General features: G+C 44.0%; 1 protein-coding gene across 1 annotated transcript in view; it reads right to left on the reverse strand.

Moving 5' to 3' along the window:
- The window catches only part of BOLL (boule RNA binding protein), a 62,300-nt gene extending 40,385 nt beyond the window's left edge, over positions 1-21,915 (reverse strand). The window contains exons 1-2 of the mRNA XM_084816889.1: positions 21,791-21,915; positions 5,104-5,247 (exon numbers count right to left, since the gene is read on the reverse strand). Coding sequence (XP_084673015.1) covers positions 5,104-5,247; positions 21,791-21,808 — 162 coding nt within the window. The 5' untranslated portion in view covers positions 21,809-21,915. The remainder of the gene's footprint in view (positions 1-5,103; positions 5,248-21,790) is intronic.
- Positions 21,916-23,430: the final 1,515 nt, after the last annotated feature.

Raw genomic sequence — 23,430 nt, forward strand, 5'->3', positions numbered from 1 at the left:
ACTCTGTTTATCTAAAGCTACTCCTTATAAAGACAGCCATTTGTATTTTCCCATACCATGTAGTGAGGTGTCAATAAGCTTAAAATAAGCCAGTTAAGATTCTGGAGCTATTTTACTTGAGGACTAGGTATAGTATTAACGTTCCTGTGCTAATTCTGAAACTGTTCTGTGAGAAGTAATCTATCAAAGTCTCATGTGTGCCCATAAAGTAGTCTGCACGATTGACTGTTCGGGCCCTGCCTCCTTCCAGTCACTCTGCTGGAGGCATCAGGAATATCTGAATGAATGAAACATCTGGGATGTACCAAAATTGCCCACTGTCAGAATCTTAAATTGCCTTAGTAGGCTTGTCCAGATCAATGACCTATACAGGAATAACAGGGTATAAGCTCCTCTGGGGGTGGGCCGTTCTTGGACTCTAAACCTTTTCAGCCATAACAATGAAGTGTGGCCCCAGTTCTAATTCTGAAAAGTGTGGCTCACTATCACTATCACACTATGAAAAGTGTGGCTCACTATCCAGTTTTGGAAATGTGTTATCTCTCATATCGGGGGGGAAATTAAGTGGCTGTGTCATTGATCATATGGCAATTAAACCATCAACAGTTAATGTGAACTGAGTGCTGTTTTTAGTAGAAAGGCAGGATACAAATCAAACAAAGAAACAAACAGAAAACCAACACAACCTGTGGATTTGTTTGCAAAGTTGTCTGATGAAATAACCTTCTATAATATTTATCAGATGGACATCCAAGGTTAAGACCTGCCATAGAATAACCGGCAGCAAGACCAGAGAAGAAATGGTCTCCAACCCACCAGACCAGATTTTTGGGGGTGGGGGGACACAAGTAGGGATGGCGGAGAATTTCTCCACGAATCTCGGGGAGGCCGAATGCCAATGCAGTCGGCCCCCCAAAATTGGTGGTGAAATTCTCCCCCCCCCCCCCCGGCGGGATGGGACTTACCTCCTTCGAATGTCCCTCTCGGCGGCGGGTCCCAGCAGCCTTTTGGCGGCGGCCGGTCTTCTGACCGGCCGCTGCTGCCGCCATTACAAAGCAAATTTAAAAAAACAAACAAACACACACGTGATAGGCTACGTAACGATTTACGTAGCCTATCAGGGCTAGATTTCCAAAGTCAGCCGTGATAGGCTACGTAACGATTTACGTAGCCTATCAGGGCTAGATTTCCAAAGTCAGCCGTGATAGGCTACGTAACGATTTACGTAGCCTATCAGGGCTAGATTTCCAAAGTCAGCCGTGATAGGCTACGTAACGATTTACGTAGCCTATCACGGCTGACTTTGGAAATCTAGCCGTGATAGGCTACGTAAATCGTTACGTAGCCTATCACGTGTGTGTGTGTGTGTTTTTTAATTTACTTTTTTATTTCGCGGCCAGGGAGACAGGGCGCTCCTCCCCGGCCTGAATTTCGGCGGCGAGGGATGGGGCGCCTCCCCCCCGGCCTGAATTTCGGCGGGGCGCCTCCCCCCCCGGCCTGAACTTCGGGGGGAGAACCGAAGCGCCTCCCCCCCACCGCAAAGCAAGCTGCGGGACCAGGTAAGGGACTTTCATCCATCCTTAGACACAAGGGCTGCAGTGGAGAGGAGGAATCAGCAAAATTCACTTCCCTCCTTCTGTAAGCAGGTAATGGGAGGTCCCTTTTCATGAGAAGAACTCTGCTCAACAGATCTTTAGATCCAACCCACTGATTATAATAAAATATCACATAAGGATATCCATAGTATGCCAGGTGAATGTCAGACTAGTTAATGAGTAGTTTGAATTTTCAGAGTACTAATTATGATTTACCATCAAAGAAAAAAACCAGGTGAGCTCCAAAAGTATATGTCCTGGTTCTCCTGTTGTTCATTGTGTTCATCAATAACTTGGATAAGAGATGTCACATTAAATTTATAGCTCAAAATACAGAGCTATTAATAATTACAAATTCCTTGGAAGTTATTAATAGAATTTTAATAAATGTATTTTCAATGTTTTAGCCTGCAAACCTATTCACACTTACCTGGGAGCAATCCCCATTGAAAACCATGGGATTTACTCTGGGTTATCATGTATAGGGTTAAACTGTTCAAGTGTTCAAAATACTTCACATACATTATCCCAGTAATCCACAAACCTATCCTCATATTGCACATAGGGAGCTGTAGTTGAGGTGGTGGCTTGCCTAAGGCTATCTAATGAATTGGTGGTACAGGAGAGATTTGAATGAGGAACATCCTGGTTCACAGTTATGCTATACTAGCTTATGCTATACTAGCTCTTCAATTCAAAATTCAGAAATTTTGAATTAAGTTAACAAATTAAGGGTACTAGCAACAGTAATGAGAGAAGCAAGATCCCCTAAGCTAAAGCTCAGATCTGTGAAGGGGAAAAAAAGACTGGGATCCAAAGGATCACAGATCCACTGAGGCTTTTCCTGATATCCTTCCCACTGCAGCTTCTCATGCCCCTGAAAAGCTGCTCTGGAGGGCTGAGGAAGACTCCAGAAAGGCACCCAATACAATGCAGGGAGACCTGGGATCAGTTAAAAAAAAACACACACACCAAATCTGTGGAAGTACATTTTGCTTGCCCACAAGTCTCTTTGAATCCCAGGACTAGCTTTGACTAGTCCTGAAGATTGAGGATGTATCAGATAAAATCAGCATAAAATGCTTGAAGCTTACTGTGCTTAATTAGAATAGCATTTGATTTATGAAAGTTCACTTGACTTTGTGTTCTGTGACTCTGGCTGCATTCAGATGTCACACTAAACTTGATTTAGTGCAGGGGTGCCGAACCTCTTTCAGCCCAAGGGCTGAATTACATTTCAGAGAAGCTCTCGGAGGCTGCATTCCAGCGATGGGTAGGGCTGACGGCAAAAGGGGCAGGGACAAAACCCCCAAATACGAGTGTATTTTAGTTTAAAGCCCTTACTGGCAGTAACTAAGCCTTAGGAGAGGTATTTCTACCTTTTAGAGTGGGGAAAAACTGCACAAAAGCCGGGTAACCACAAAATGATTGGTAATTGGGGGGAGGGGGTCGAGTCTGGGGATTGGCTTGCTTTGAAAATGAGCTACGTTTGTGATAAATCATAATCCTTGGTTTGCATGCTAGGACAAGCTGAGACTAAACTGAAAGTAGATGCTGCTGAAGTCCTTCTCTTGGTCATGCAGGAGGTGGAGAGGGGGTTAGCACATGAGCCTGAGGCATAGTAGGGCTCATTCCAGCTTGTTCATTCATGCTAAACCACGGTTCAGCACAGGGTAGGCAACCTGCTGCCCTCCAGATGTTGTGGCCTACAACTCCCATAAACTTTGACCATTGGCTAGGCTGGCTGGGGCTAATGGGAGTTGTATGAGGAAGGCACCAGGTTGCCTCCATCCCCTGTCCCCCAACTAGCATGACATGCAAACATTAACTACAATTTGTTTTAAGCAAGCCAACTTTAAACTAGTTTATAACGTTGGCCTGTTTAAACTAGAGACAGTTGAGAGTTGTTTGGTTAGCTTTCCGATAAGAACTTAACAAAATTCATAAATTTCTCCATAAACAGAATGGAAAGAATTGAGATTAAAAAAAGTAGCGTGAGAGATAGCAAAACTGACAGATTTGTCCATCCAAGAAGAGGACTTTGCTTAGTTCTTAAAAGTTTGAGTTTGAATCCCTGTGTATTTAGCCATGTTTGTAGTGCTGAAGTAAGGCTCCCATATCTTTTTTCTCACAGGTTCCTCATCTTTAACACCTACATTGTGGGCAGCTTCAACGTGGTCCTTTCCATGCTAGGAATAGCTGTACCTAATGAATTAGGCTGGTAAAGATAAGTGAGAATGTGGAACTGAAAGATTCATCCATCCCGTGTTAACCACAGTTCTGGGTCCAAACACATGGCAAACTATGCTAAAACTAAAAGTGGAAGGTTCTAAACTCCTCCTCCCAGCCATGCAGGAAGAGGGGGGAGCATGCAAGCCTGGGAGGAAGCTAGGCTCATTCACATCTTGCAAAACCATAATTTAGGATGCAATCCTATGAATGTTTAAGACAGAAAAAGCCCTACAACTCCCAGCATTGGCTGGCTGGGGAATACTAGGAGTTTTAGGGTTTTGTTGTCTAATGATGCATAGGATTGCACCATTAGTGTGACATCCAAAAGTAGCCTGTGTAACAGGGCTACATTCAGATTTACCTTCTGAATCTTAAACAGAGGCTATTGACTGTATTTATGCTTTGATATGTATTTGTTTTTGTATTGCTATTCTTACGTCATGAGCCATTTGGGCATGTATATGCAGAAAAGTGGCACATATGAGGAAATAAGAGCATACTTGCTCTAATAATAATAATCATAACAACAAGCCCTACATACTTTGGTATGTAGCTAAGTGCACAGAAGAGGACACAAAATAGTGTTTACTATTAGTACTGTGGTGTATCTAAAACATAACTTGTTAAACATCATGGTTCAAATGATATTGTTTAGACTACTGGCCTTGCAAGACACCATAAATAAATACCACTGCACTTCTTTCTCCCGCAAAACCAACTGCTCAGCATTGGAAGGGGATTTCAGCTAAACTCTACTAGGCTCAACTTATACTGAGGGGGTTGGCCTCAATGGTCTTGTAGGCCCCTTCCAACCCTACTTTTCTATGATAACCCTGCTTCTTTTCAAGTAAGTACCAGTTTACTAGAAAGAAGGACCAGAACAAGCCCTACATTTGTTCATTGGACAGAGAATACACTCTCTTTAAATTCATGAGGTACTGCTACTTCTGTTCCTGCAAATATATACAATGAGAAACCTAGGGTTACATCCAGCACGGTGTAAGCAGACTTGCACTCACGCAATGGGACTTCCACCTCCTTGCCTTTCCCTGCAAATCTGCTTCAGGGGATCCCACATCCCTCCAGAGCAGTTGGGGGGATGGGGGCAGAGGGGGAATCTGCCTGCCAACAGATGCTGTTCCATTGGTGGGAGTTGCCCATTTGATGCAGCCCATATTTTCTACATGGTTATATCTTACACATATAAAATTATGAATTATATACAACAAGATACTTTTTACTCTATTATTCAGCTACCAATATTAGGGAAAAATACCTTAAAATCGATTCCTCCAACGAATATGCGATTGGGAATGACTGTTCCAAATCTTGGGGCACTTGTGGGGTTATTTATAGGCACTGGTGACACAGTATTAGAAGACGGAGACAAAGAATCCGTTTGCATCTGATTTGTGGTTTGCTGTTTAAGAAAATGTAGTCCAGTTAAGATATATTTTCAACACAGATATACTATGGATATTCAAAATCGATATGAAATGCTAAAAAGACCAATCATTGCCATTACTTAATTTTTGAGGTATCAGAAATACCTATACTTTCCCATTTCACTGAAGATGCCACCTTTGCTAAATCATAGATTGCCAGCAAATATATTTGCTTGAAAGTAAAGTCTACTGATGTTGAAGAACCTGCCCAAACCAATTGTTCCAACCCAGCAACTCATCTGTACTCTAGGCTACATATAGAATTCTTGCATATGCCTCCTCCTTCACCTGGTAGCCCTAATTATGTCAGAAACAATGATAAATTCATTCTGAGAGCATCAAGGGAAACATGGATAGTATTTTTTTAAATTAAGATGTGTCTTCTTATTGTAGTTATTGAAAGTAAGAACGGCACCAAAACTAAAATATGTAAAGGAGAAGGCTTGTGCAGCAAGATCATAATTAGTATGCTATATCTAATAGCAAATGTAGACCACAAAGACATTTCTTCATAAATTAAAGGGGGAAAAGGAGGGGAAATGGGTCAACAAGGAGTCGGCATGCTCACTGCCCTCCAAGAGGTACACAATGTTGAAGAGGGGAAAAAGAAAACCCGGGGGGGGGGGGGACTGAACTGATCAAGCCCTTAACAGCATATGGCATCCTGGAAGAGGAGCAGAGGAGAAGCCCCTATTCCCTTTGCCATGTAATGGCCACGAAGATGGTGCCTGATAAGAGAAGTCCCCTTATTTATTATTTTATTTATTTAAAATATGTTTGGATTGCACCCTTGCTCAATGACTGCTCAAGGTGATGCACAATAAAAATACAAATATTAAAATACAAACACTTAAAACATATTTTAAAACCAGGGATTAATGAGAAAACAAGAGAGTGGCATGAACTATTAAGAGTGGCATGAACTATTAAAAACATGGCAGAACATCATCTACCAGCTGTCTGAAGGACAATAAGGAGGCTTGCCTAATCTCCCTGGAGAGGGCGTTCCACAACTGTGGTGCTACTATACAAAAGCCCTATTACGAGTGCCTAGTAACCTTACCTAGGAGGTGGGACACACAAGGCCTCAAATGACAAGCGTGAATTTCAGGAAGGCTCATACAGGAGAAGGCAGTCTTTCAGATACCCTGGTCCCAAGCCATTTAGTGTTTTATAGGCAAGAACCAGCACCTCAAATTGAGCTCACAAACTAGAAGCCAGTGCAGCTGTTTCAAGACCAGTGCCTATGGTCTTTAAACGCACACCAGACAAAAGTCTGGCTGCCGCATTTTGCACTAGCTGAAGTTTCGGGACACTCTTAAAAGAGCCCCAAATAGAGTGCATTACAGTAACCTAAATGTGAGGTGATTAAGGCATGGATCGCTATGGCCAGATCCACTTTCCCCAGGAAGGGACGCCTACTCGTACACTAACTGAAGCTGGACAAAGGAACTTCTGGCCACTACTGCCACCTGCCCATCCAGGAGCAATGCTGGATCCAAGAGCACCCACCTCCCCCAGCTGTATACATGATCCTTCAGAGGGAATGCTATCCTATCCAGAACAGGTTGTACTTCCAATCCCAGGTTGGCCTGTCTAGTGACCAATAGGACCCCTGTTTTGTCTGAATTCAGCCTCAGATTTTTCACCCATATTCAATCCCTCACTGCACCCAGAAACTGGTTCATGATTTCCATAGCCTCCTTGGGATCAATTGAAAAGGAAAGATGGAACTGCATAGTGATCAGCATAGTGATGCATAATCAGCATAATAATGAGTCTCAACCACAAAACTCAAGATTACCTCCTAACAGCTTCATTTTAAAGAGTATGGGGGACAAAATAGAGCCTCGAGGAACTCCATAAGCCAGTGGTGAAGGGGATGAGGAATGGTCCCCAGCAACGCCTTCTGGAAATGCTCAGCCAAACAAAACTGGAACCACCACAACACAGTGCCTCTAAGTCCCAGAAGGATACCATGATCGATGATACTGGACACTACTGAGAGGTCCAGAAGAACCAATAGGGATGGACTCCCCTGTCTAGCTTCCTGTCTAGGTCAACCAAGGCTATTTCCTTCCCAAAACCAGGTCTGGACCCAAATTGAAAAGAACAAAGATAAACAGTTCCATCCAAAAAAACTTGGACGTTCTGAGGCCACCACCTGCTCCAAGACCTTGCTCAAAAAAGTGAGATTTGAAACTGACTGATAATTAGCAAGGATGGTGTGAACCAGTGAAGTCTTCTTCAGTAAAGGTCTTATCATGGCCTCCTTTACATAAGCAAGAACACAATCCTCTTTCGAGGAGGCATTAATGATCGCCACCATCCAACTGGCCAACCCCCTCTCGCAGCTTATAAGCCAGAACCCACATGGGTCTGAGAAGCACATAGTTGGCCTGATTCCTCCAAGCCACTTGTCCACCTGCTCAGGCTGAATAAACTGAAACTCACCCATCAAAATTGGACAAGCAGTTGTATCAATTATCTTATCAGGGTCTGTATGCAATACAGAGTCCAAGTCAAAGTGAATCCTAGAAGTGTTGTCAACAAAGTGTTTGGAAAACTCGTCATAACAGGCTCCTCACCACCTTGGGGGGCAGAATGTAGTAGCCCTGTAACCACCTAAAATAACTCTGCTGAACAACATCGTCCTGATGCAAAAGAGGCAGAAAATAAAGACTTCATTGGCATGGAATACCTGTGTTTGACTGGATCTGCCACTTGTTTTTCTCCAACATCACTCTTGTCATCTACCCATACATTTCACTGCCTTAAGCGCTTCAAAAAACCAAGGCGCTCAGGCTCTGAATCCTGGGAGAAGACACTTCGGAGTGATTGTATCAGCAGTCCTTGTGAATCTAAACCCTATAATGTAAGGTTTACTTCTATCCCCCATCAGTCATTACTTTGGAATAAGTTGATTGTGAAAATGCCAGGAGCTGAAGCTGACTTTTGGGTCTGGACAGTGGAAAGCACAAGTGGATTTTGGCTCTTGTTCCATGGCCAGATTGGTGAACAAGTATGTTTCTATTACTTGAAACCCTACTGACTCAGATCTGCTCATGTCCCTTACAAAGCCTTGCCTGGTTGTAGCCATCCATAGAGATGGCACTAGGCGTGATAAAAAATGAAGTAGGGTCAAATAAATAAGAACCAGAGTGCACTTGCGAGAGGCCAAATGAAAACTGAGCTGAACACTAAATGTGTTCTTTAAAAGTTGCATAAACCTTTTTAGAAATGTGAACAGCAGCCACTGGGCCCCCTGATCAGGTTTCGTGACTTTGGAAGATGGAAGGGAAGCTCCCACTTCTGTAATGGAAACTTTCCTCCAAATGCAAGTAGCAGCTTGGAGGGATGATTTTCTTTGGGATCATACTCCATCCCCTCCACTTCTGAACCTAGTCTGGGGCGGCGGCGGGGTGTGCGTGTGCTGCTGCTGCTACTGAAGTAAAATTTAACTGTACCTGTTTTTAAATATTTCCAAACACAGACCTCTCCACAATAATCAAAATACATAGCATAATTTTTTTACTTGCCTTTTGCTCTAACCTGAAGGCAAACAGTGAACATATGCTAAAATACTGCCAAGTATCCATCAATATGAGCAATTATTTTATCTCAGTGTTCCCAATATCCAGCCTATACATTTTAAGTTTCAATTCCCCCACCCCCCAAAACACCACAGTTTAGTAATAATTGAATTGCCCATAGTATAGTGTACCTAGACATGCACAGGAAGCGTTAGCATAGCATAGTGTGCTATGAGCAACAGAACCACGACAAGGTCCTTCCTGAGTCTGTTGAAAAAAAAGATCAATTTGGGAAAGATACTAATTAGTCAATTCGGCAGTTAAAACATATTAAAGTGAAATTTAAGAAAACAACTCTTTGGTCTGTTTTTTCTCATATTAATTTATAAGAAAATTGGATAATTGTTTTTTGTGAAGAGGCATTATTCCACATTTTTAAATCAACTGTAGCTTTTGAAAAACGACTGTGGCTGTTTTTGGTGTTATTAGCTGGAAACTTTTTCATGGAACAATTCTGACATTATTTTTCTGAAATATTTGTTTCAAAAAGTGTAGTTTTAAACAGCTAATCAGTTAAGAGCACAGACCCCATCAAACTAATCAGATACTAGAAAAACTCAGAGTACATTTCAGCAGGACAAAAGGGACCTAAGATGACATAATAGGAGAATTCATGTTGTTTCTTCTACTGTTACTCAACAACGAAACCTTTTACCATGTTCAGTATGTGCATATTGGCCATTAAGATAAATACCTTAGTATTTCTAGTTTCAAGAATGAAGATTTGAATATTTGGAGGAAAACTTGTGCCGAGTCTGACTGAACACAGGTTAGAGTTCATTATAGAACCTATTCTGTGGTAGTGAGGGTGGCAAAGAGACAGTTCTTTTCCACCAGCATTGCATCTTCTCAGTGTTGTCCAGCAGAGCTTTTCCGAGTGGTTCATGGCCTGCTGCACTCTGGCCCAGGGAGAGAAATGGTAGAACCCTCGGTAGCTCGCTGTGACGAGTTTGCATGACACTTTGAAGACAAAGTTGCTTAGCTTTGTCATGAATTAGACACCATGATTAATGCAGTTCCATTAGTAGAGGCATTCAGAGCACCGTGTGATCCAGTTTTATTGGATGAGTTTCAGTTTTTGAGGCCAAAGGATGTGGACAAGGTGCTTGGCCAAGTTCAGTTCAACACCTGTGTGCTTGCCCCTTGCCCCTCATGGATTACCACATCAAACCAGGACAGGATGTCCAGCTGGGTCCAGGCAGCTGTAAATTCCTCCTTAAGAGAGGGAGTGGTGCTGGCCTCTCTAAATGAGGCAGTAATCAGGCCAGTCCTAAAAAAAGCCTAACCTAGATCTGGAGGATGTTAACAATTATAGGCCAGTAGTTAACATCCCCTTCCTGGGCAAGGTCTTTGAGCGGGTGGTTGCAGGACAACTCCAAGCACTCTGGAATGAAACGGATTATCTAGATCCATTTCAATTGGGCTTCAGGCCTGGTTTTGGTACAGAAACTGCCTAGATCACCCTGTGGGATCACCTCTGCCAGAAGAGAGACGGGGGAGTGTGACCCTGTTGATTCCCTTGGGCTTCTCACGGCTTTCGATACCATCGACCATGTTATCCTTCTGGATAGGTTGTCTGGTTGGGAGGTGGAGGCACTGTGCTGCACTGGTTCCACTCCTACTTGGATGGCCGATTCCAGAAGGTGGTACTGGGGGATTACTCTCTGTGCCTTGGCAACTATGCTAAGGGGTTCCACATTTTATCCCCTATGTTGTTCAACATCTATATGAAACCGCTGGGGGAAGTTAACCAGAGGGGTGGACTGAGGTGTTATCAATATGTGGATGACATCCAGCTCGACCTTTCTTTTTCATCAAACCCAGGTGAGGCAGTGGCTGTTCTGAACCAGTGCCTGGGCACAGTAAGAGACTGGATGAGGACCAATAAACTGAGACTCAATCGAGACAAGATGGAGGTACTGTTAGTGGGTGGTTCATCTACCCGGCTAGGTGATGTTCAACCTATTCTGGAGGGGGTTGCACTCCCCATAAAGGATCAGGTTCGTAGTTTGGGGGGTGCTCTTGGACCCAGGTCACTTGAGGCACAGGTGGACATGGTGGCATGGAGCACCTTTTATCAGCTGTGTTGATCTGGGGTTCTGGTTCTGTCAGATCCATCAATCAGGTTCTTTTGATCACTAAGATGAAACAAGCCACTTGTGCAAAAAGATGACAGTTTATTGATAGAAAATGGATGCAGACTATATACATGCACCTCCTTTCAGGTGACAAAGCAATTGCCACCCCCTGAATGTCTGTCTGGGTCCCAAAGATAGATGAAGGCCGTTCCTCAGGACCACAAGTTTCTCTAGGCTGGTAGCAAGCATATTCCTCCTTAGAGCGAAACCAAAGGGCAAGCCAGCAAGCTGGATCTTTTAATTTTCTCTGTTAGATGCCTCTTTCTAGCCCATGAGCAACGCTTGTGTCCCATCCCCCCACATTTATTTATGGTTAAATAAGCCTGCTTATTTAACCATAAAACCGCTGGTTAAGCTAAATTATACAGGTCTAGTACCAGAATCTAGGAACTACGTGAAGTCTACTGTTTGGTTCATTAACCAACTCACTACACCAGCTTAGGCTGATATACCAGCTATGCCCTTATCTAGATGGAGATAGCCTAGCTAGTTATCTATGCTCTGATAACCCCTCATCTGGATTACTGCAATGCATTTTTACATGGGGCTGCCTTTGAAAATGGTCCAGAAACTTCAGCTGGTCCAAAGCAGGGCAGTGAGGCTGTTAACGAGGACTGGCCAACGAGATCATATTATGCCATACTTTTCCAGTTGCACTGGCTGCCAGTCCATGTCCGGGCCCGACTCAAAATGCTGGTATTAACATTCAAAGCCTAAACAGCTTGGGGCCAGGTTATCTGAAGGATCATCTCCTCCCATATGTACCTGCCAAGACCCTAAGGTCATCTTCAGGGGTCCTTCTCTGGGAGCCCCTGCCAAAGGAAGTGAGGTGGATGGCTACCAGGAAGAGGGCCTTTTCTGTTGTGGCACCCCAGCTGTGCAATGAGCTCCCTAGAAAGGTTTGCTTGGCGCCCACATTGTACTCCTTTCGGCACCAGGTGAAGATCTTTTTTTATTTTCCCAGTGTTATAGTCTTTTAGCTCTGCTATTTTAAATCTGTATTTTAAATCTCTGCATTGCTGCTAGGTTTTTTTCTGGTTGTACATTTATATTGTAGTTTTAAGTTTTTATACTTTATATATTGTTTTACACTGTACCTTGAAGTTTTATTTTTTGTGAACTGCCCAGACAGCTTCAGCTATGGGCGGTATAGAAATGAAATAAATAAAATAAATAAAATATTAATGTATCCTGCAGCACAATTCCTTAATATAATGTAAAACAAATAGCATTAATCCCATATTAGTAATTCAAGACTCTGAAATCAAATCCTATACATTACTTAACAGTTGTTGTTGTTGTTGTTCAGTCGTTCAGTCGTGTCCGACTCTTCGTGACCCCATGGACCATAGCACGCCAGGCCTTCCTGTCCTGCACTCTCTCCCGGAGCGTGCTCAAGTTCATATTCATTGCATCCGTGATGCTATCTAGCCATCTCATCCTCTGCCGTCCCCTTCTCCTTTTGCCTTCAGTCTTTCCCAGCATCAGGGTCTTTTCCAGGGAGTTTTCTCTTCGCATTAGGTGGCCAAAATATTGGAGCTTCAGCTTCATTATCTGTCCTTCCAATGAGCACTCAGGGTTGATTTCCTTTAGGATGGACTGATTTGACGTCCTTGCAGTCCAGGGGACTCGTAAGCGTCTTCTCCAGCACCACAGTTCGAAAGCATCAATTCTTCGGCGCTCAGCCTTCCTTATAGTCCAGCTCTCACAGCCATACATTACTACTGGGAAAACCATAGCTTTCATTAGACGGACCTTTGTCGGCAAGGTGATGTCTCTGCTTCTTACTATGCTGTCTAGGTTGGCCATAGCTTTCCTCCCAAGGAGCAAGCGTATTTTAATTTCATGGCTACAGTCACCGTCTGCGGTGATCTTGGAGCCCAAGAAAGTAAAATCTGTCACTGCTTCCATTTCTTCCCCTTCTCTATGCCAGGAAGTGATAGGGCCAGATGACATGATCTTAGTTTTTTTAATGTTGAGTTTCAAACCAGCTTTTGCACTCTCCTCTTTCACCCTCAACAAGAGGCTCTTGAGATCCTCTTCGCTTTCTGCCATTAGGGTGGTATCGTCTGCATATCGGAGGTTGTTGATAATTCTCCCAGCAATCTTAATTCCGACCTCTGATTCATCCAACCCGGCATTTCTCATCATGTACTCTGCATATAAGTTAAATAAGCAGGGTGACAATATGCAGCCTTGTCGTACTCCTTTCCCAATTTGGAACCAATCGGTTGTTCCATCTCTGGTTCTTACTGTTGCTTCTTGACCCTCGTACAGGTTTCTCAGGAGACAGGTAAAGTGGTCTGGTACTCCCATCACTTTTAAGAATTTGCCACAGTTTGTTGTGATCCACACAATCAAAGGCTTTAGCGTAGTCAATGAAGCAGAAATAGACGTTTCTCTGGAATTCTCTTGCTTTCTCCATGATCCAGCGAATGTTGGCGATTTGATCTCTAGTTCCTCTGCCTCTTCGAAACCCAGCTTGTACTTCCGGTAGTTCTCGGTTCGCATACTGCTGAAGCCTAGCTTGTAGGATTTTGAGCATCACCTTGCTGGCATGTGAAATGAGCGCAATTGTGCGGTAGTTTGAACACTCTTTGGCGTTGCCCTTCTTTGGAATTGGAATGTAAACTGACCTTTTCCAGTCTTGTGGCCACTGTTGAGTGTTCCAGATTTGTTGGCATATTGAATGCAGCACTTTAACAGCATCATCTTTTAGGATTTTAAATAGCTCGGCTGGAATACTGTCATCTCCGCTACCTTTGTTGTTACTAATGCTTCCTAAGGCCCACTTGACTTCACTCTCGAGGATGTCCGGCTCAAGTTCAGTGACCGCACTATCATGGCTATCAAGGACATTCAGATCTTTACTGTATAGTTCTTCTGTGTATTCTTGCCACCTCTTCTTAATCTCATCTGCTTCTGTTAGGTCCCTGCCTTCTTTGTCCTTTATCATGCCCGTCTTTGCACAAAACGTTCCCTTGAGATCTCCAATTTTCTTGAAGAGATCTCTCGTCTTTCCCATTCTGTTGTTTTCCTCGATTTCTTTGCATTGTTCATTTAAGAAGGCCTTCTTGTCTCTCCTTGCTATTCTCTGGAACTCTGCATTCAGTTGGCTATATCTTCCCCTTTCTCCTTTGCTTTTCGCTTCCCTTCTTTCGTGAGCTACTTGTAAAGCCTCATCAGACAGCCACTTGGCTTTCTTGCATTTCTTTTTCTTTGGGACGGATTTCGTTGCTGCCTCCTGAACAATGTTACGGACCTCTGTCCATAGTTCCTCAGGCACTCTGTCTATCAGGTCTAATCCCTTAAATCTATTCCTCACCTCCACTGTATATTCATCAGGGATATGATTTAGGTCATACCTGAAAGGTTTAGTGGTTTTCCCGACGTTCTTCAATTTAAGCCGAAATTTTGCAAGAAGCAGCTCATGATCTGAGCCACAGTCAGCTCCAGGTCTTGTTTTTACTGACTGTATGGAGCTTCTCCATCTTTGGCTGCAAAGGACATAATCAATCTGATTTCGATATTGACCATCTGGTGATGTCCATGTGTAGAGTCGCCTCTTGTGCTGCTGGAAAAGAGTGTTTGCTATGATCAGCATGTTCTCTTGGCAAAACTCTATTAGCTTTTGTCCTGCTTCATTTTGTACACCAAGGCCATGCCTGCCTGTTATCCCGGTGATTTCTTGACTTCCTACTTTAGCATTCCAATCCCCTATGATGAAGAGGACATCTTTTTTTGGTGTTAGTTCTAGAAGGTGTTGTAGGTCTTCATAGAACCGATCAACCTCAGCTTCTTCGGCATCAGTGGTTGGGGCATAGACTTGAATTACTGTGATGTTGAATGGTTTGCCTTGGATTCGTACTGAGATCATTCTATCATTTTTAAGATTGTACCCCAGTACTGCTTTTCCCACCCTTTTGTTGACTATGAGTGCTACTCCATTTCTTCTAAGGGATTCTTGCCCACAATAGTAGATATGATGGTCACCTGAATTAAATTCGCCCATGCCTGTCCATTTTAGTTCACTGATTCCCAAGATGTCGATGTTCAATCTTGCCATCTCATGGTTGACCACCTCCAGCTTACCTTGATTCATTGATCTGACATTCCAGGTTCCTAAACAATATTGTTCTTTACAGCATCGGATTTTCTTTTCACCGCCAGACACATCCACAGCTGAGTGTCCTTTCGGGTTTGGCCCAGCCGCTTCACTCTTTCTGGCGCTACTTGGAAATACCCTCTGCTCTTCCCCAGTAGCATATTGGACACCTTCCGACCTGAGGGGCTCATCTTCCGGCGTCATATCTTTTAGCCTTGTGATACGTTCCATGGGGTTTTCTTGGCAAGAATACTGGAGTGGGTTGCCATTTCCTTCTCCAGTGGACCACATTTTGTCAGAACTCTCTGCCATGACCTGTCCGATAAGTAACATTCAAAAAATGCAATCGGGGTGCATGCATTCCTCTCATATCTTTACTATCTGCATAATAGCAACCACTAGAAGTCCAAATGAAATCTCAAAGCAATGAACACTTAACTCTAAATACAAATAGCTTTTCCCTGCCCTTCTTCCCACATTCTCTGAAATTATTGCATCTCTTTTTAGTATTCCTCCCTTATTCCCTCCGCTTAAGCCAGGCATGGGGAACCTGTGGCCCTCCAAATGTTGTTGGATTACAACTCCCATCATCCATGATCACTAGCTATGCTTGCTGAGCTGATGGATACTGGAGACCAGCCACAGGTTCCCCACCTTTGGCTTAAAGCAACAAACAAAACTATAACATTAACAATATTTGGAAGTGATCAGACTTTTTCATTTTTATTTGCAAATATGGTATCTTGTGCTATGTTTCACCTTGTCTGCAATATCAATGATGTAGATATGTATGCGGGAATTATTTTACTCTCACTGCTGAAGAGGCAACTGGCTGTTTAGTTTGAGCAGCAGTATATCTGCTTAACTGTTGAAATTGCTGTGGGGAAAATTTAAATCTCCTACAGCTTCTTTGGATTGTGATGGGGCTTTGTATGTTAAGAGGAAAACTCTTCAGAGAAGAGATAATCAGCGATTTTTTGATGATACCCCAATAAGTCATAACTAATCCAAACTCTACGTATTTCATTAGACAATATAAAAGCTTTATCAGATTCCTCAGAGTTCTAACAAAACAAGAATACCATAAATGCATTATTCCTAACATTAACCACTTCTCCGGTTATGTCATCATCTAAACTTCTTCTCAATTTAATATGGTTTGTAACACTGTGAATTCAAAACGCTCATGAAATTGTTATCTAACACAGTCCATCTTCTTACTCAACCCTTTTTTTGTTTCAAACACCTACTTTAATCATTTTATGCTAATCTTAAAAACTGTCAGATTAATTTGGAAGACTGTTTGCTACTTTGTTTTTCATCCTACCAACAAGCTGGTCCAATAAGGGTACAATCCTGTGGACGTCAGACAGCATCTAGACGGCCATAGGATTTTTTGGTTTCTGGGAACCGAGCATGGAGCCAGGGCTCCAACCTTGGTTCCCAGAAACCTGACTCCCCCCTCCCCCTCATAGGTAGCACAGTTCGTCCCTGGCTCTGTGCTCATAAGAGCAGTGCAGAGCGGGTGAAAAGGGGGCAGGGAAGGGAGAAGACTGTGGAAGAAGTGCTGTCCAGCCTTCCCCACACTCCGACGCGCCCCAGCTAGACAGCTGAAATTGGCTGTGTAGCCACAAATGCAGGGCAGCTAGAGCACCTCCATGCTCCGCCCACCTTGCAATGGATAGTCAGCCGCCTCTGAGTTTGAAAGCAGCCCACTATCCCTATAGGATTGCGCCCCCCAGAACTAAACTTAGGCTTGTACCCAGTGTTAATCCTACTTACAGTAGACCCACGGAAATGAATGCGACTTAGACTAACATTGGATACAACACCTAACGGAATCAACCCATTCTAAGTTGCTGTTATGGTACCGTACAACCATGCTTTTCATAGGACCAACTTCTGTCATAAGGAACTCCTGAGCTTCCATCATCACAATGCTTCAAAACTTCTCTTCATGATACCACACCAAAACGTAAAGGGGTATTTAAAAATAAAAATAAAAATCCAAGAACATGAAAATGATCAGTACACAGATTACTAATTTCTCTCTGGACACAGTAGAAAATCATAAAGTTGTTATTTGCATTTCAAATTATTGTAATGTGCTTTGCATGGGTCCCTTGATGTTAATCTGGAAACTTCACTTGGTTCATCATGCTTTGGCCAGGTATAGAATTGTAGTGGATAACAACTATGGATTACAATTATCACTTTAAAGATCTAAAACAAATCAAGTATGTAATTTGATTTCTGTATCTGTTCTTTACTGGTATTAAGTTTAATTTTCAGTGTAATTTTTAGATTTCCAATGTAATATACCCTGAAATCAACAGATTACACAGTTGTTCCAGCACATTCTGGCTTCCTGTCTGTAAGACTGGACATACATATTGACCCAATCTAGGCACTGAGAACAAAGGGAGGGAGTCATTCCCGACCAGCCACTCCCACTGAGTTAAAGAACAAACCATAGGTTACAAGTCTGGGTTGTTTTTTCCCAACAACCTCCAATTCCACGTTCGGACATCACGATCAATGTCAGTAAGGCCTGGCACCTTCCACATAAACCTGTATGGGCATTAAGATCCTCATCAGAGGCCCTTCTGCAAGTCCCTGCACCATCGGAGGTGAGGCACGTGTGTGTACAACCCAGGATAGTGCCTTTTCTGTTGTGGCATTCCATCTCTCAAATTCTCTCCCCAGGGAACCATGCCTCATGCCATCACTGTTACCTTTTTGGAGCCAGATGAAGATGTTGTTTTTTTTAATTCACTCAAATTTTTCTGGATGTTTAATATACTGCATTATTATTCTTCCATGTTGTATAACTATTTATTACATTCTGTATCTCCCCCTGCCTTCTCCCAACACTTTGTGAACTGCTTTGGGAGCTTGTATACTTGAAAAACAGTACATAAAGATTAAAAACAAACAAAACAAAAAATAGCTCCTAGCCATTAAAGTTATAGAAAAGGATCTGAAGATGATTCAAAATACAAAACAAAGATTAAAATATATTGGGGCACAATTCAGTCAAAGGGCTACTACACTCAAAGGTGTGCAAGTGGAAGTGTTTCCCATCCTCTCCTACCCCCTGCAGCAGTCTGCACCCCCAAAATCTGCTCTAGAGGGTCCCTCAATCTCCCAGAGCACTTTGGGCACCATCCTATGCATGTTTAGACAGAAATAAATCCTACAGCCATGGCTTTCAATACCATCAGCCATGGTATTCTTCTGGATAGGTTGTCTGGGTTGGGATTTGGAGGCACTGCACTGCACTGGTTCCGCTCCTACTTGGATGGCTGATTCCAGAAGGCGGTGCTGGGGGATTAGTGCTCTGTGCCTTGGCAACTATGCTATGGGGTTCCACAGGGCTCTATTTTATCCCCTATGTTTTCAACATCTACATGATACCGCTGGGGGAGGTTATCCTGAGGTGTGGGCTGAGATGCCATCAATATGCGGATGACATCCAGCTCAACCTCTCTTTCTCATCAAACCCAGGTGAGGCAGTGGCTGTTCTGAATCAGGGCCTGGGCATGGTAATGGACTGGAGGAGGGCCAATAAACTGAAACTCAATCCGGGCAAGACGGAGGTAGTGTTAGCAGGTGGTTCCTCTGCCCAGCTGGGTTATGTTTACCCTGTTCTGGAGGGGGTTGCACTCCCCCTAAAGGATCAGGTTCACAGTCTGGGGCTGCTCTTGCACCCAGAACTGTCACTTGAGGCACAGGTGAACTCACTGGCAAGAGGATCTTTTATCAGCTTAGGCTGGTATACAAACTATGCCCTTATCTGGCCAGAGATAGCCTAGCTACAGTTATCCGTGCTCTGACAACCTCTCATCTGGATTACTGCAATGCATTGCATGAGGAGCTGCCTTTGAAAATGGTCTGGAAACTTCAGCTAGTCCAAAATAGAGCAGTAAGAGTGTTAACAGGGACTGGCCAATGAGATCACATTACACCAGTACTTTTCCAGCTGCACTGGCATTTCCAGGCCCGATTCAAACGGCTGGTATTAACATTTAAAGCCCTTAACGACTTGGGGCCAGGTTATCTGAAAAATCGCCGCCTCCCATATGTGCTGCCAGACCCCAAGATCATCCTCAGCAGTCCTTCCCCATGAGCCCCTGTCCAAGGAAGTGAGGCAGGTGGCTACCAGGAAGAGGGCCTTTTCTGCTGTGGCACCCCTGCTGTGGAATGAGCTCCCTAGAGAGGTTCGCCTGGCACCTATGTTGTACTCCTTCTGGCGCCAGGTGAAGACCTTTTTATTCTCCCAGTATTTTAGCATTTTAGCTTCCTAGTCCTTCAGCTTTGGTGTTTTAAATATGTATTTTAAATCTCTGCATTGCTGCTAGGTTTTATTCTGGTTGTACTGTTTTATTGTGGTTTTAAGCTTTCATATTTATATTGTTTTATGCTGTGCTTTGTGGTTTTAATTTCTTGTGAACCGCCCAGACAGCTTTGCGTATTGGGCAGTAATGAAATAAATAATACAATCCCAGCATCCTCAAGCCAGCATGTTGGTTTGGGAATGCTGAGAGTTGTAGGCCTTACTTCTATCTAAATATGCACCCTAAATTAAAGTCCTATTTATTTCAAGGGCAGACATTAAAGCAAGTATTTAATAAATAGGACTTGGAGGGAGCAATCCTATGCAGAGAGCCAGCCACCTCCAAACTCGGAGGTGACTGCCTATCCAATGCATGGTGGGAGGAGCGTGGAGGGGATCGTCTCCTCTGTGCTCCAGCTGCCCTGCATTCACAGCTAGATGACCCATTTCGGCTGTCTAGCCGTGGGACGTCGGATCCTGGGATGGGGAGGCCAAATGACACATACAAAGTTTTGTACCTGCACTTACGAATTCCCCGCCCCCAGGAACACTCCCCTTTCCCTGCTCTGTGCTGCCCATCCAAGCGCAGGGATGATCCGCGCCACCTACAAGATGACGGGGGTGAGGGTTCTCTGGGAACTGACCAAGCCTGTGGCCGTCTAGCCGCTGTCTAGTGGCCACAGGATTGCGCCCTACAAATCCTAATTGGCTGGCTGGGGAATGCTGGGACTTGTAGGACTTTTTTCTGTCTAAACATGTATAGGATTGCACCTTAAGGGTACAATCCTATGCATGTTTAGACAGAGAAAAGGCCTACAACTCCTAGCATGTCCCAGCCAGCATGACTGGCTGGGTCATGCTGGGAGTTGTAGGCCTTTTCTCTGTCAAAACATGCACAGGATTGCGCCCGAAGCTTAACTTTGGCAGGAGCATGCCTTTTATTTTGTAGAAGTGTGTGATTATATTTTTCTAACTGATTTCCTAACTTTTGAGACCAGGTCAATCATTTTTGAATACTAAAAACCACAAGTATTTGATACACCTGCCTTAAAACTGATAGATATAAATTTAAAAATTCAGTAAGGAGAGGAAGTAGTTTAGTATACAGGATACATGAATACTACCACAGTATGTTTTTCACTGACAGGGAAATAGTACTTTCAAATGTCCTTCATCTGTGTTTAGAACATAAAATCTACATTACTTACAACTCATATTCGATTTAAAGGGTTCTCCCATTTTTAATCACAACAACAATATTCATACAATATCATAAGGGAGGTGCTTCTAATGACAAGTTTGAAAGCGCTCCTGCATACTAGGCAGACAAGAACTTTATCTTTGACTCAGCATTAATAAATCAACCAACAACTGTTTTGTCTCCCCTTTTTTATACAGATCAGAAACGCAGGTTCTAACTGCCATGCCACATATAAATAGTCACTGGGGGCAGAAACCTATGCAATCTTGGCTGGGCAATACTGAGAGTTGTAGGACTTTTATCTAAACATATATAGGATCCCGCTCTGAATAAACGGAAAGGGCATACTCTAAGTACCCTAACGAACCGTTACCAAACCGAGACTGCGAAGTTTTGTAGATGCAGCCTTCCTGACACGATTTACTCAAGTGGGCGATACCCTCGACTCTATTACCTCTTTTCACAAAAGAGGTGGGGCGGAGAGGCTCACAAGGGCAAAGTGAAAGGCGTTTGTAGGACCCCAAACTGTACGACGCTGGCGGCGGGGGGAAAGAAAAGCGGGGCAACACTTGTCACCCCGCTTACACAGGAAGTGAGGAAAAGGAGGCGCGCTCACACAGATGTCCCTTTCTGCTCTCAACCGCCCTTTTCGGCCGTTAAGGGGCGCGCGCGCAAAAAAGCGGCGCTTCACCTAGCTCGAGCCGCAGCCCCCCTTCTGAGGGGCGGGGCAGCTCGCGCAGGAATGGCGGGGGAGGGGAAGAGCGGAGACGTTAAAAGGGAGGGTAGAGAAAGGCGGGAGGGGCGTCGCGGGCGTGATCTAAAAGGGGCAAAGAGCAAGAGCGTTACTGTAGCCTCGACGGTTTTGGCGGGAAAGTGTCGAGGCCACCGTGTTGGTTTCTGAAGAGATTTCACACCCTCTTCACATCCTCTAACCCCCCCCCCCCGGCACAATAAACTGCCCAATAAAATTCCGCCGGCTACCGCCCCACCACCGTTGCTCCCCCTGGCTAATTTATTTGCGCCTCTCAGGCCTAGGGTCACGTTCCCCTCAGGAACCTCCCGCGGGCCAATCACAGCCCTAGGCGGCCTACCCTACCCAGTGGCTTCGGGCTTTTCCTTTGAGTTCCGCGGGACTTCATACTAACCGAAGAGTCGGCCTCCATCTCCCTCTTCACAAACACACACACAGCGGCCCTCAGTCTCTCGGCGACACGTTTCGCGCACGCGGCGGACGCGCCCCCGCTCCCAGAAGTCGCTAGAAACGAAGTGCGCGGGCGCGGCAAACTCACGCTCACTACACGTGGAGTGGCCCCAGCTTGGCGAAGAGGCGGGGCTCAGAGCAAGTCGAGGGGAAAGGGCTTGAGGTTGTGTTTGGGGGTAGCAGCCAAAAGTCTGAAAGCGAGTCGGGCGGCAGATTAATTGCTCCTATCACTTCCCGTGAGTTATAAACATTTCGACCTCTGGGGAGCCCAGCCGCCTTTCACTCATTGCCACGTAAGAACCACGTAGCTCTAGATGGCGAGAGGAATATCTTTGAATATTAGCATTTTGGCATATTACTACATTCTCTACCGCAGGCGCACACCCCTACCTTCCTTTATTGATATTCATGTCTGTGAGAGCATAACCCAAGATTACTAAAACGTTACCCTCGGATTCACACAGACAGCTGGCGATGCGATCCCAATTCCTACCTCACACCCCATGCTCTCACACACACGCACATATGTTCAGTGAATGTGTGAAAAGGCTATGGTTGGTTTAAGAGTAGCGAGGATTCCCCGCCGAATATTCAGTCTCTACAATGGTGACCATTTTAACCCACGCGATTGTGTGTTCAGAACTAGAGAAAAATAATCTAGATTTAAAAGCCCACAATCCCATATACAGATCCTATGAGTTTCAAGCTGCTCACTAGCCCATCCACATTCTGCATCATAAATGCCATCACTATAATACTATCTAACTCCTGGCCCTAGCTCAAGGAGCATCAGTTTCATAAAACACAGGAACCTTTGAACAGCACAGATATACTTTAATTGCCTCCATATTGCTTTATATCTTTATATACATTTTCCCCACTCAGGCATATCCATACACCCATCCTCTCCTGTAAGGCTATTTTATTTTGTGCGGCTTCCCATGGGGTATTTAATCCTTCCTTCCAAGAACGGGCCCTGCACGATGCTCCCACCAATTCTATAGAGGATTTCTAACTTTTGATTTAAAAAAGTCTGGTATCCTAAGACCTCAATGTCTCTAAGCACATTCAGAGTGTTTTTCTTATTTAAGGAAGCTAACTTCTGTTTTCAAAAATAACTTGGGGTGCAATCCTATGCAGGTTTAGACAGAGAAAAGTCCTACAACTCCCATCATTCCCCAGCCAGCATGCTGGGAGTTTTAGGAGTTTTTTTTCTGTCCAAACACGGATAGGATTGTGCTCTTAATTTGAGACTTGTGACAATTAAAAATAAATAATTATTGTAGCACAAGCTTTTGTACTTCATAACATTCTCACTCATGCCTTGTAAAAGGCTTAACTACTGAAAGTATATATGCGCACTCGTAGTGAAAATAGACACACAAATGTTTTTCTGGTTTTATATCCCCCTGTTCTATCAACTGGTTAGAAGGACAAGTTCTTCTATCTGGACTAGTAAATGCTGGCCAGTTGACAACCTTATACCTGTGAATCTTTAGTAGCCAAGCCTATTCCCCCCACTCTTCTATAGGCTCTGCACTGCTATATAGAACAGTTATAACAACTACTGCACACTCACACTGT

This window comes from Heloderma suspectum, chromosome 1 (assembly GCF_057233095.1).
Source record: "Heloderma suspectum isolate Gila_16-S chromosome 1, 16-S_ref, whole genome shotgun sequence".
NCBI classification, from domain to species: domain Eukaryota; kingdom Metazoa; phylum Chordata; class Lepidosauria; order Squamata; family Helodermatidae; genus Heloderma; species Heloderma suspectum.